The sequence below is a fragment of the Candidozyma auris genome, chromosome 1 (genome assembly GCF_003013715.1).
Source record: "Candidozyma auris chromosome 1, complete sequence".
Lineage (NCBI taxonomy): Eukaryota > Fungi > Ascomycota > Pichiomycetes > Serinales > Metschnikowiaceae > Candidozyma > Candidozyma auris.
In genome coordinates this window covers 1,550,996-1,565,167 of record NC_072812.1, presented here as the reverse complement: position 1 = coordinate 1,565,167, position 14,172 = coordinate 1,550,996, and the positions used below count along the sequence as shown (strand labels likewise).

General features: G+C 43.8%; 3 protein-coding genes across 3 annotated transcripts; 1 reads left to right on the top strand and 2 right to left on the bottom strand. All coding sequences in view use genetic code 12, as the record gives it.

The window, feature by feature from the left end:
* Positions 1 to 161: 161 nt before the first annotated feature.
* On the bottom strand, positions 162 to 1,007 carry CJI96_0000717 (uncharacterized protein; the record flags this gene model as incomplete). Its single annotated transcript, XM_054702027.1, has 1 exon — positions 162 to 1,007. One exon carries the CDS (start codon positions 1,005 to 1,007, stop codon positions 162 to 164), a length of 846 nt encoding a protein of 281 aa, XP_054558002.1.
* A 2,017-nt stretch (positions 1,008 to 3,024) lies between these two features.
* Positions 3,025 to 12,690, top strand: CJI96_0000716 (uncharacterized protein; the record flags this gene model as incomplete). The annotated part of the gene is made up of 1 exon (XM_029034944.2): positions 3,025 to 12,690. The coding sequence occupies one exon, from the start codon at positions 3,025 to 3,027 to the stop codon at positions 12,688 to 12,690; it is 9,666 nt and encodes a 3,221-aa protein (XP_028890186.2).
* Positions 12,691 to 12,798: 108 nt separating this feature from the next.
* On the bottom strand, positions 12,799 to 13,354 carry CMD1 (calmodulin; the record flags this gene model as incomplete). Its single annotated transcript, XM_029034943.1, has 2 exons — positions 12,799 to 13,245; positions 13,352 to 13,354. 2 exons carry the CDS (start codon positions 13,352 to 13,354, stop codon positions 12,799 to 12,801), a joined length of 450 nt encoding a protein of 149 aa, XP_028890185.1.
* Positions 13,355 to 14,172: the final 818 nt, after the last annotated feature.

Genomic DNA, 14,172 nt, shown 5'->3' with positions numbered 1-14,172 from the left:
GTTGGCTACTTTTCAACTTGTGTAGTTGGCGCGAATAAGACACATAAACTCGCTACTATAGGCAATCCGCGGAGGAAGCCACTACGTGAGAGTGAAGCTTGGGTAGAGGATTCGTTCAACTTGCTTGACTCACTTCAAATGCTGTAGAAAAAGAATGAAAACTATGGTTTCCAAATTCCCTCTAAAGTGGTTATCGTAGGACCTCCTACAGTAATCTTGTCCTCGTTATTCACCTCCACTCTGCCCTCACGACCCACTTTTGTACCCTGAATGATGTTGAAAGCTCCTTTGACTTCGCCAATGGCAGCTAGAAAAGCACCTGCTGCCCCGGAACCCGACCCACACACCGGATCTTCAGACACACCAACCGCTGGAGCGAAAGTCCTCATTTCATAGGTATTACCCTCCTTATGGGGCGCGATAACTTGAACCCCTGTGATCTTCCAGGCCTCGGAAAGCTGTTTCAACCCGAACATATCTGGCTCGAGCTGAAGCACAGTCTCGGCCTCATCAAGCTTTAAAGTGAGCCAATGAGGACCGACATCGAAGAGAATGGCCTTTGGAGCGGCGATTTTGACATCACCTGAAAAAAGAAGCTTTGTCACGGCTGTTATGTCACCAGGTGTGCTCAATTGTTTGGCTCGGGGAAGTTCAAAAGAAATTATTCCTTCATTATCGACTGTGAGCTCCACCAAACCTGCACCACATTCCTGATAGACCTTGCCATTCTTGGGCTCAATGCGGCCGCTTTCCAAAAGAGCATGGCACGTACCAATGGTAGGGTGGCCAGCGAAGGGTAATTCGAACTCGTGGGCAAAGATTCTTACTTTGTAGGAAGCGTCCTTGCGAGTGGGCCTCATGATGAAAGTTGCCTCAGACAAGTTTGTCCACATGGACATCTGTGCCATTTGCTCTGTGGTGAGGTCATCTGCGTCAAAGAAAACAGCTACAGGGTTTCCTTTGTACCTTGAGCTGGAAAATACGTCCACTTGTTTGAAGATCGCCATTGACAATGGTATACGATTAAACTCCTGGCTCTCCTACAAATACTGGGTAGGATGACTAATTCGCATTTTGTGGGGATTAGATGGGGACAAGCATGGTCGCAAGCGACGTCGGCTCTTGCTACAACGGGTGAATAATCCTCCTAGCTTGAAGCCCGCGATGCTACCACATTTACATATTTCAATTAGGTTCGCCCAGCTTGTACAATCATTACGCTATCCAGTAAGACGCCAACCACTCTACGCCGAAAGGATATGTAGCAGGAGACATATTGCAAATCGCTGCATGTGCTAGCAAATTCGACTTTTCATCACACTTATATATCGTTCACTCATAACCTGTCAACATAGCCTACAATCCTCCTTTAGCTGAACGTTGACAGCGTCCGATGCTTCGGCAAGCACAAGGCTGTTATTTCCAAGGTCGTTTGTTCAATGCGCGTCCGAAATAATGCTTCGGCAGGAAGCGTTTTTTTCCGCCGATTTCCTAGCACGCTAGTAAATCTGTGCGAGCGACATCTACCCTTGTTCTCCAGCAACGCCGCACTTGCCTGTATTCGAGAATCTGATTGAGCTACATATACGGCTTGTGGATTTTGCAGCCATTTTCCCCAAAAGCATTCAACTTTTCAACGTATTCTTGCACGATATTTGCTGGCCTTGTAGTGAAGAGGGGCAATTTTAAAACGTGAAGATATTATCTTGGAATGCTTGTGGGTTGTGCCTGGGCCAAAACACTAAAGCTGTCTGTTGCAATGCCACTTTAAGAGACTCTACCATGTCCAGACAAGATCAAGCGCTCTTCTCGGCTAAAAAAAAAAAAAAAAAAAAAATCCAGTATTGTTTTCATGGTTATGATCCGAGTTCTCTGAGGATTTGGAATTCAACAACTTCAGTGGTGACGGCGAGGAAGATATCCAAAACGGCTTGAGAAGAGCCCCAAATTTGCTAAAAGTGCACGGTCGGCACTATATTTCTTTCTATTAGCGTCTCTAAGATTCGGCATTCCTAACTGAATCATGGGCTATTTGTCGTCTTTTTTATATATTAAGGCTCTGATCACCTACGTGAAAACCAGATACGACAGCACAAGAACATTGTTCGTCATCAAGGATGCTCATATTGTCAATGGAATTGAGCCTGTCAATGGCAAAATCAAAGGCATGTCTTGGAGGAGCCTCTGCTGCAGAAGCTGAGGGACTGGCTGATCCAAATCTCGCAGAATTTGAAGACAATGCTCGGAGCCATGGCAATTCGCCTTATGAGGAGATTGCTCTTCAATTAAACCCTCACAATCCGGAGCTGGCATTGATGTTCGTTCAAACACTCCTGATAACCTCGAGAGATTCTCTTGTGACACCCCAACACGTGAGGAGGGAGTCCATCACTGTGAACTACAAAGTAGCCCGTGACACAAGGGGATCAAATTCGAAAGTTAGAAATTTTTGGTAAAAATGGCGGCGAACACAAGCGGAGTCATCACTGCTTCATTCGTTGATCTAGAACGAACCCAGACTCCTCGCAGTTGTGATAGTTCTTCTTCAAGTCCGCATAAAGGACACCCATCGAAGCATCAGACACTTTCGCTCCATCAATGATTGGCCTTGCTTTCACGAGTTTGGTGACATTTTTTGGTTTCAACTTCATCCAAATAATGGTTGCAAACCTCGCACTTCAAAAGAAGATCAAGCAGGAATTGAGGGAGGAAGACGAAAAGTGAAACGCTGAAAACAGCATGTTCGAGTCTTCAAGAGACCAAGTAGAATGAAAAATTACACCAGTGATTTGAATTACGTCTCCCAGTACATAGACAAGTTGTACTCGATTAAATAATGCTTCAGAAACTAATTAGGCCATTGGCCCTACCCGCGCACAATTGTATGAGAGCGAGAATAGCAAGCAGTCCCTTGATGCCGTCCGACACCTAAAGCCCGATTCAAATACAGTCTGTTTACCTGAGGAAAATAGTGGATCGACTTTTTGTTTCACAATCTTTAAGCTGTATACCACCCAATAAAATATGTCCCATTCTCAAAAAGAGGATATTCGTGGACAGCTCTCGGATATTCAGAAAAAACTTTTTGGTAGCGCAAGAGATAAGTCCACGACACCACTACCACTGCCTGATCCTACTCACGGTGCTAGACAGCCACCTGGAGGAAATGATTCAGGGCCCAAGTTGAAACTGAGGACTTCGTCTTCACATTTGGGTAAATTGAGCAACTCAAATAAAATGAACAAGCTTTTCCCACAACCGGCGCCAGCTCTTGGGCCAGAGAACAAGGGCCATGACATGGATTTTGTCGTGGGGTTAAGTGAAAACTTGCTCACTGAGTGTCGTAAACTCACGGCAGAGAACAACAAGTATAAAAGCAAGCTCAAATCAGCAGCAGAAGAGCTAGAGAAGTACAAGAGTCAAATAGTAGCCTTGACGAATTCGAGATCGTTTGCCGAGAACACGGAGGAGCAATTGAAGAGCAAGAACTGGGAGCTCGAGACCAAGAACACCACACTTATTGAGGATCTCGATCAGCTACGTGCTGCCAACGATAAACTTGTCAAGACAAATAACGAAATGACATTACGCATAGCATCTATCCAGAAGGAGCACGACGACCTCCGTATCTCGCACAATACCTTAGACACTGATTTTCACAAGACCAAAGACACCTACGAAAAGGAAGTTGCCGAGCTCAACGCACGCATAGACTCCTTGAATGACGAGAACGACTCCTTGCATATACAATTGACAGCAGCTAAAACTGCTGAAGAAAATATTCACGACACTGCTGCCACTAAAAAGCCACAACCTAGCTTCGCTCGAATGCAAGCTGTGGAGGAGGATGATCCAACTGACTTGGGTAGCATATTGGAAGCTAGCGAAAGGATCCTCAGGGACGCCAACGCCGATTCTGTAAGTTCAGACTTACGCGTGGAGACACTAAAAGCCAACCTTGACCACTCATACAAGATGGTGGCCAAATTGAGAGGCGCGTTGCTCAAGGCGAGATTTGAAAATCATAGCTCCGCTAAAGGTACACCTCCTAGCAGCAAGAAGGCGAAGAGGAAGGAGTTTCTACCACCTCTGACCAGAACCTCAACATCCTTCTCGCCGGCGAAGCGAAACTCAAAATTCGTTGTTTTGGATGACGAAAATGAGAACTGGCCGCTGGACGAAAAGTGGGAAGACTTCATCGACAATCATTCTTCTGCCACTCCATCCAAACCTGTACGCCATAGAATTTATGACTGCGGAAGCCCCGATGTGGAAAAGATGGAGGAGCTACCCTCTCTTAATGCTTCCGATTGTTCAGACTCAGAAAATGAAGATGTTGGTCATGCAAAGCGTGAGCTCAATGCGGAATTGTCTAAGCTCACCCCGGATGCTACCGAAAAGCAAATTCAGGACTACGCCAAGCAACATCATTTGGTTCTTCTACTGCAAGAAGACTACGCGAAGTTGCAGTATAATGACATCGATGATGTTTCAGATGATAGACTCAAGAAAGCGACAGAGATCAGAGGTTTTGTGTGTTTGAGTCAACTGGAATACAATGACCTCCTTGAGGAAAGTGAGATGAGATCTAAGCTCGAAAAGAAAGGGTTTGTTACTCTACCTTCTCAAGAATATGCTACTATTTCGAAAGCGGCAGAGTCTTTCGCGAAGCCTGACTTCGAATACCTCGCTAATGAACTTAACCGAATAGGTTTCCAGGCTGTGGAAACAGAATACCTCGAAATTCTCAAGAATAATGAAAGGCTCCTCTCAAACCCTTCTGAATCGTATTTGCGCTCTAAGTGCAAGGAATATCAATTACTACCACTTACGAATGACGAGTACAAGCATCTAAAGAAAATCGAGGCTGCTTTCGAAAAACCCGACAAAGGGTATTTGACGAAAAAAGGAAATGAGCTCGGTTTGATTCTCACAACATCAGGATTCTACGATGATTTACTCAAACGTGCAAATGAACCCTCGATCGAGCAACTAACTGAACATGGGAAGAAACGTGGTCTTTATGTTTTAGATGATGAGAAATTCTTTAAATTAGAGAATCCACTGTTGAAAAACTGGCTATCTAAAGCTGAAACATTTAATCATGTTGCTTTAAAGAAGGAGGATTACGAGAGGCTTCACAAAGTAGCTTACGAGCCCACGATTGAGCAATTGAAATCCGCTGCGATTAAAAGGCTGCACAGGATGCTTCCATTGTCGGAATTTGATGAATTAAGAGAGTTTAGGGATACACCGACTTTGGCACACCTTTCGAAAAAAGCCGAAATTCACGACCATACTCTAATCTCCAAAAAAGACTTGGAAATCATGAAAGACTCCATTGATTCACCCTCCATAGAGAACATACGAGAGAAAGCTGTTGGCCACAAAGTTATCGAACAAGACGAATATGACAGTCTCCTTCGAAAAGCACAATATCCATCTCTAGCCCAAATTCAAAGCCATGCCGAAAAGTTTGGTCTTGTGACTCTAGAACAGGAAGAATACTCGAATCTTTACAAAAACTTCCATGAACCCTCACTCGACTTCTTGAAACAGAAAGCCCGAGACAAAGCACATATGTTGGTGAAAGCTGAAGAGTTTGAGAGATTGACAGCCATAGAAAGCCAACCTGAATATTGGTTCCTCGCTCAAAAAGCTAAAGTTTTGGGATATCTGATTATTGAAGCATCCGAATTGAGTCATTTACGTAATGTGGCGAAGCATCCAGCATTGGAAACCATGTTTGCGGAGGCTACTTCAAGAGGCTATACTTTGATTGAGAAGGAGCGTTTAGCTTCTTTGATAAGAAGTGCAGAACGTCCAACGGTTGACGAAATTCGTTCCATGGCCGCTTCACGAAATCTCAACGTTCTCTCGAACGATGAGCTCAACAGTCTCGAGGAAACTGCGAAGAATCCTTCTACTGAAAGAATCAGTAGTGTTGCTAAATTACGAAATCTTGTGCTAATCTCTAAGGATGATCACGAAACTCTAAAACACAATTCTAAGCATCCAACCTTGAGTATCATTGAAGCAGAGGCCCATGCCTTTGGAAGGGTGGTGATACCGAGGGATATTTATGACCGATTGAACACTGACGCACACCATCCTGGCATCGACCTCTTGAAGAAGCATGCTCTTCTTCTTGATCAGGTTGTTTTACCGAAAGTCGAGTATAGCAATTTGCAGAAGAGAATATCAAATCCTTCGATCGAAGAATTACAATTACTGGCCTCAAAGTTGAACTTCATCATGACTCCGGCGTCAGATTTCCAGGCTTTGCAGAACACTTATGAAAACCCTTCTTTGGATCATCTTCAGAAACACACAAGACGTTTGAACCATGTTATACTCACAGCAACTGATCATGAGTCTTTGGTTGAGAAATCTAATCTGCCTTCCTTAGAAACTATTGAAAAGAGGGCAAAGGAGTTGGGGCACGTTCTTCTCGATTCAACCACATTTGAGTCTTTGAAGAACGACTCAGAGAGGCCCTCTCTTGAGAAATTGCGCAACCATGCTGCGGTACACTCGTGTGAGCTAGTCGCCCAATCTGATGTTTCAGCGATGAGAACGAAGCTAGAGACTCCTGATTTAGACTTCCTCAATAGCCATTGTGAGCGATTGAACTACAAAATGCTTTCAGTACAAGAATATATTGCTTTGGAGGAAGCAGCTAAACGCCCATCCATGGATATCATAAGAAAGAGAGCTGATATGCTTGACCATATAGTATTGTCGAAGAAAGAGGAATCGACCTTGAGAAAGACTGCTCTTGAACCAGATAAGGAAACCTTGCTTTCTCATGCAGAGAAAGCAGGTTTGACTTTTGTGGACAGTATCGAGTATTCTCGGATGAAGCAATCTTATGAAGACCCTACGATCGATAGAATTGAACAATATGCTCACCAGCGTGATCATTGCTTGATTAAGAAGCATACGTTAAGCGATCTCAAACACCAATTAGAATTCCCTGAACTTGAATACTTGAAGCTGAAGGCCGCAGCACTAGACCACAAACTCATTTCATTGCGAGAATTTGACGAGCCTTCCCTTGAATACATCGAAAACAAACTCTCGAAACACAAGAAGGTGGCAGTTCATGAGACGGAAATTGATACTTTAAAAATGCTTGCATATGAACCATCACTCGAGCATATAAAATCGCTTCCTATTACAAAAAACCAAGTCATCTTACTGACAGAGAAGCACACCGAGCTTGTCAAGAAAGTCGATAACCTCCCAAAGGATGTTTTAATTGAGAAGATCGAGGCTCATGGGTTGGTGGCAATCCCTTCTTCTGAGCTCGAGTCAATAAAGCAGAAGTGCAATAATCCAGATGCTGAATGGTTGCAGATGGTCGCAGAGAAGAACGACCTTAAATTCATGAGCAAGCAAGATTTTTTTACGCTCCTGACTCTAGCTCACAATCCAGGCATTGAACACTTGAGAAAATTGGCCACCAATGCGCATCTAACATTGATCGAAAACGACAAGTTCGAGAATTTGAAGCAAAGAGCCGAGAATCCTTCTGTAAACGATGTGAAATCAATGGCTTCGAAGCTTGATGGTGAGTTTATCAGGAACGCCGACTTAAGAAGCCTCAAGGACTTAGCGAATTGTCCCGATTTAAACCATATAAGTTACCACGCCAACCGTCTCGGCCAGGTTATTTTGACGTCCTCTCATTATGACAATTTGTTGTCTCCATCTATGGAACAATTGACCGAGTTAGCACAGAAGCAAAGGGCAATTGTGATTTCCAGCGATACTTACGAAGATTTGAATCAAATGGCACATCACCCGAGCGTCGATCATATCTCAAAGATCGCTCTGAGACATGAGCTTAGGGTGGTTCACAAACATGTTTACGAAGCCTTAGAACAACAGGCTCAAAATCCTGATATCAATCATGTGAAGGCATGTGCAGCTTCTCTTGATCACTCTGTGATCGGGAAGTCAGATTACATGCGTTTGCTTGAATTAGCGAGCAGACCTGATAAGGAACATGTCAAGAAGCAAGCTGCTCGATTGGAGATGGAACTAATCTCTCGCGGAGAGCTTGCCCTTTTGAAACAAAGACTCAATAACCCTGACATTGACTTTCTTAAATCGAATCTTTCGAAGCATGGCTATGTCGCAGTACCAAGTCAAGACTTCGAGAAGCATCTTGAAGACAAGGAGAAACTTGAATCAATGAAACTCATCACCTTCGATGAATACAATAAATTAAAGAGCACATATGAAAATCCATCTGCTTCCTTTTTAGAGGACAAGGCCAACCAGCAAGGAAATTCTATAGTCGGCATCGATGAGCTTAAACGGTTGAAGAGCATATACGAAGAACCCTCTATCCAGTTTTTGACGGAGCACTCGGAAACTAAAGGCTTCAAAGTCATCGAGGATAAGGAGTACTACCAGCTTAGAGAGACGTTCTTGTCTCCATCTACTGAATTTATTTCCATGAAGGCAAGGAATCTTGGCTACCGTTTGATGTCGGAGGAGAATTATAATGAGATTACTATGACGATCAACGATCCTTCAGTTCTATTTTTAGAGAAAAAGTGTGCTTCCAAAGAGTTATCAATCATTCCTAGCAATGAACTTAAAGAATTGAGGAACAAAGTGGAGAACCCAGGGCTTGAGTTCCTCAGTGAGAAAGCCACAGAACAATCTTACAAGTTATTACCCTTTGAAGAACACGCGAAGTTGTTAGATGCAATGAATTGTCCTTCACTTGAATACCTTAAGGAAAAGGCGAAAGTTCATCAACTGGTGGTGGTTCAAAAGGATGAATACAGAAAGCTAGAAATGGACGCAGTGAACCCAACCCGAGACTCCGTTGAGCAGAAAGCGCGTTCTTTGGGATGCGTGATCTTAGAGGAACTGGAAGCTATGCGGATGAAAGACCAGCTCTCGGATCCGCCCTTAGAAAAACTCGCCTCGGATGCCGCCAAAAAAGGTCACAAGGTAATCCCAGAGCACGAATATCAAAGTTTATCTTCTCACTGCGAAAAGAGTGTTCAGACGTTGGCTAAAGAAAACGGCTACCATCTTTTAGAGGCAGAAGAATATCGCAACTTGCTTGAAATTGCAAATAACCCTGATATTGAGAAAATTCAGTATCAAGCCTCGCTTCACGGATACGCAGTCGTCAAAGATGAGGATCATAGGAAATTGCTTTCTGAACTTGATACTCCATCTCTCGAATATTTGAGATTTAAGACCAGAGCTCTCAAATATCGCTTGGTAAGTGAAGACGATTTCGAGAAGTTGAGCGAGCCACTCAGTACAAAACTTGCAAAAGCAGGGTTAACAGCAGTCCTGAAGAGTGAACATCATAAGTTGACAAATCCGTCATTAGATGACCTCAAGCAATTGTCCTGTTTGGAAAACTTCAAGGTCATCGCTGACAAAGAGTATCATGAACTCACAAAGCCTCTTGAGCAGCAAATTCAAGAAGCAGGGCTTGTAGCTCTTTCAAATGAAGAGCATCGCAAATTACGACTGGAAGCGGAATCGCCAACACTAGAAGTGTCTCGCCGCGTTGCATCCAAACATGGATGCGTAGTGATCTTTGAAGATGAGTTCCACAATTTATCGAAGAGCATTGAAGAGAGGGCGGCGGAAGCTGGGAAGGCTGTATTAGAGAAAGATGAACTTGAAGATTTGAGGAAGGTCATCAAGGAGCCAACGCTTGATTTTATCACCAAATCAGCAAACTCTTTGGGCATGACTTTAGTTGCCAAGAGTGAATTGGAGGCAATGCACCTAGCAGCAAATAAACTGCTCACTGACAGAGCGAACGAAGAGAATCTTATTCTCTTGAGTCCAAAGGATCGTGATGACCTCATGGAATTCGAGAGTAAGTACAGATACGCCACTGAAGCGCTCTCTGAATTCAAGGCCAAATTCGAAAACCCTTCGGAGGATTATCTTACGAAAGCATCCAAGGCCAAGGGACTAATTCTTGTGAATAGCGCAGAGTTTGAAAATTTGAATCGGTCGAAAAATATGTCAATTCATGACAAAGCGGCGGCATTATCCATGACTGCTATCCCAACAACAGAGTTCGAAGATCTCAAGAACCGCGCCAATGAGTCAATCGAGGAAAAAGCGGCCCAGAAAGGGTTCAATATAATTAAAGTAGAGGACTTAAAAACCCTCAAATATGAATGTGAACATCCCTCTCTTGAGAAGGCTAAATCGGTTCTTCAAACCAATGGCTTGACGTCCATAGGTGAACTAGATCTTGAGAAGCTCAAGAAGGAGGCAACGCGTTCAATAGATGACAAAGCAATTGAAGCTGGCTTTGTTTTGATTCACAAAATTGATCACGAGAGAACCTTGCAGCAATTGAATAGTCCGACTGTGGATTTCATCGTATCAAAGGCCAATGCAATGGGTTTCGAATGCATCGAGTCAAGCGAACTTGATCAATTACGTGCGGAAGCATCTCGCTCTCTTTCAGAGGTTGCGCGGTCTCAAGGTATGGTCGTCATAGATTCCACAGAGTTAAAGGCTTTGAGAGATCAACTTCATAGACCTGACGTCGAAAGCTTGAGAAAGGCGGCCAACGATCATGGTCTTATTGTTCTCGAGATGGGTGAACATGAAAATTTGAAGACCAAAGCAAATCGAACTATTGAAGAGCAGCTTGAAGGTACGCAGAAAATGGTTATTGACACTGCAAAGTATGACTCCCTTCTCCTTCAAGCAACCAAGCCTTCTATGGAAGCTTTAAGGAAAAATGCTACAAAGAAGGGGATGGAGATTGTGCCCAAAGATGAGCTTGACGAGATGAGAAGTTCATGTACAGAGCCGTTGGAGACCAAAGCAGAGAAACAGAATCTCGTTTTGGTTCACAAAGATCAATTCAACGATATGAATAATCAAGTGACCCATCCAAGTAAACATTATTTGATCGAGAAATGCGCCGCTATGGGGTTGGCGGTCGCCGAGGCTTCTACGTTGAAGGAACTGAGCACAGACGAGGGAAATGTCATAATAAGTAAAGATGAGCTCGAATGGCTCAAATCTTCTGCCGGAAGAGTACTCACAATTGATGAGGCAAAAGACGTTCTTTCGCGCCACGACATGATAGTTCATGATAAGGATCAACACGAGAAGATTATAAACGAGAGTAGCGAAAGCAAAATTCCTCGAGTGTGCGAGCTCATTCAAATTCTTGAAGATAAAGGTTACTCAGTAAAGAAAGACATTGATGAGTTCGAAGATGCAAGTGAGTCCTTTGTTTTAGATGAAGAAGAGTTGGGACAAACCGCCAGAAGACTTGGCTTCATGTTGATTAAGCAAACTGAATACGACGATCTAGTAAAGTACGCAGATTCGTTGAACAATGAAGAGTCATTGATGAAGGCTGGACAGGAGCTCGGCTATTCTGTGATCTCTTCGAACGAGCTTCTCAAACTTAAGCAGTTATTGACCGAAAAAGACTCTCGAATTCATGAATTGTCTTGTGAGGTGGAATCAAAAGTCTCGAGAGATCAGCTTCGAGGAGAGGCGGCCAACCTTGGATTGGTCGTTCTCAGCGATCAAGAACATAAGTCTTTGCAAGAAAGCATTGCTCATCTTGAAGCCAGTCAGCCTAACGTTCTCACAAGAGAAGAATTGACGGAACGCGCTAGTGACATGGGACTCTCAGTCATACCTACTACCGAATTGCATAGCATGAAGCGTACTCTGATGAATCTAGAGGACTCTCGTCAAATCAGACAGGCGGCTAAAAAGCAAGGTTTGCTTTGTGTTCCTATATCAGCATATATCTCAAGTACGCCTGGCGATGATCCGTCAGATTCGCAGGTCACAGTTCTTCCCACTTCTCAATATGAGATTCTCCGCGATAGCGCTCTCGAGTCCATAGCTGAAGAAGCGTTCAAGGATATTGCTGAAAAACGTGGATATAAGCACACTTCAGAGATACCTTTGATACCTAAAGAGCCTTTTAACGCAAGCTTAGACTCGCCTTTGATTGAAAGCAGAGAGGTTGCTGCGGGCGGTATTCCTCAGTCCAAGTCTGTGGGATCTAACCTAACCATAAATTCCAAGGCAAGTATGCTTGACTCTATTACAGGCATGTCTGTCGCAAGTAACATATCGCTTACTGATAAATCTATGATTCCTGTGATCACTCAGGTTCTTATTGGGGAATACCTTTTCAAATACTACAGAAAACTAGGTCCGTTGAGCTCCATTTCTGCAACAAGACACGAGCGGTATTTCTGGGTGCATCCGTACTCATTAACATTGTACTGGTCAACATCAAACCCAGTGTTGAAGAATCCCAATGCCACCAAGAGTAAAGCTATTGCCATCTTAGGGGTTGAAAGCGTTGAGGACAGTAACCCAATACCTGTTGGATTATATCACAAGAGTATTATTGTACACTCACAAACGAAGTCTGTCAAGTTCACGTGTTCAAATAGACGAAGACACAATATCTGGTACAATTCGCTTCGGTACCTTGTTCACAGAAACATCAATGGGTTAGATTTTGGTGGCAATACTAGACATCAGGTGAAGAATTCTGAAGTTGATCCCAGTGACGAAGAGGAGGACGGGCTTGCGGATATGACATTTGATGCCTCCAACAGACAAGCGTTGCCAAGGTCCTCCACAATCCTGCGCAGCAAATCATTTGGACGATTCATGAGCCTAAAGAAATAGGATTTATACCATAAAGCTAGCGATATAGATTTATTGATTGACATACAAAAGGCATTAGATCAAAGTAAAGAGAGTAATGAAAAATGGAGAGTGAAAGGCACAGAGCCTCTACTTGGCAGCCAACAACTGAGTGAATTCCTGAATGTCAATTTCACCGTCGTTGTTGGTGTCAGCCTCTTTGATCATTTGGTCCACGTCAGCATCGGACAACTTCTCACCGATCGAGGTCAAGACGTGTCTCAATTCAGCGGCGGAGATCTTGCCGTCTCCATTTCTGTCAAACACCTTGAAAGCTTCCGCAATCTCAGCTTCGGAATCTGTATCCTTCATTTTTCTGGCCATCATGGTCAAGAATTCAGGGAAGTCGATAGAGCCGTCGCTGTTGATGTCGACCTCGTTGATCATATCCGTCAACTCGGACTCGGATGGGTTCTGGCCCAATGATCTCATAACAGTTCCCAATTCCTTGGTGGTAATTTTTCCATCGCTGTCTTTGTCAAAAAGAGAAAAGGCCTCTTTGAACTCAGCGATCTGTTCCTCGGACAACTTTTCGGCCTGGACTAGTTAGTGGGAGCACCTAAATAAAGTTAAGCGCAGCAGAGCTCACGCGTAGTATCAACGAAAGCATTCGAAGTTACTACCTTGATAGTACGATACATACCATTATAAGAATCTAATTATCAAGCAGAGCTGGAAGAAGGAAAGTTAATCTTGCTCTGAGAAAACAAGTATTCGAGAGTATCGTGACAGACTGCACGTAAGCCTAGATGAATAGCGATTCCAAGAAGCCTGGGCCGGGGGGTTGCGAAAAAAGGTGGGAAGGAACAGAATCGGAATCTAGCCACAGGCTGCAGCACATGGTCCACCTTTTATATAACACCTACGTTTCCTATAATTAGCACAGAAGGCGCCAAGTTTTTTAAGCGTAGCGATCAACATGCGCCACCAATAACAAGATTCATTTTTCCTATCTATCGCCGTCTGTCAGTCATGAAATTCGCGTTGTGCAAGGCTGAGCTGGCAGGACCACAGAGATGCGAAAAGTGTTAGACGATTCGGCCTTTACTTTGCTGCGAAACGTCACCGCCGTGCTTTTTTCAGCTAGGGAATTCGGATTCACTGAAGAAAACGGACCTCAGGCTAATTCGGACCGACAAATGATCCGAGCTAGCACTTTCAAGACGTCACCGAACCAAATTGTATCAGCCAATAAGATTGATAATAGAGAAGGACGGGGGTTAATTTAAGGAAGATGCAAGAACGCCGTTCCCTATAATCCTTCATTTTTCTCACTATTCTGTGGTCACTCATCAGGAGCTGTTTTCGGCTGTTCCTCGCCTCCGTGGAAAAATGCGCACGGGTAGCTGTCACGGTGATGCCTTTCTAAGCTTTATACAGTGCACCTCAACGGTCGCAACTATTACACTCTAAGACACTAGACAAAGAAGGCCAACAAGGATCTATGACTTTTCTACTCCACTA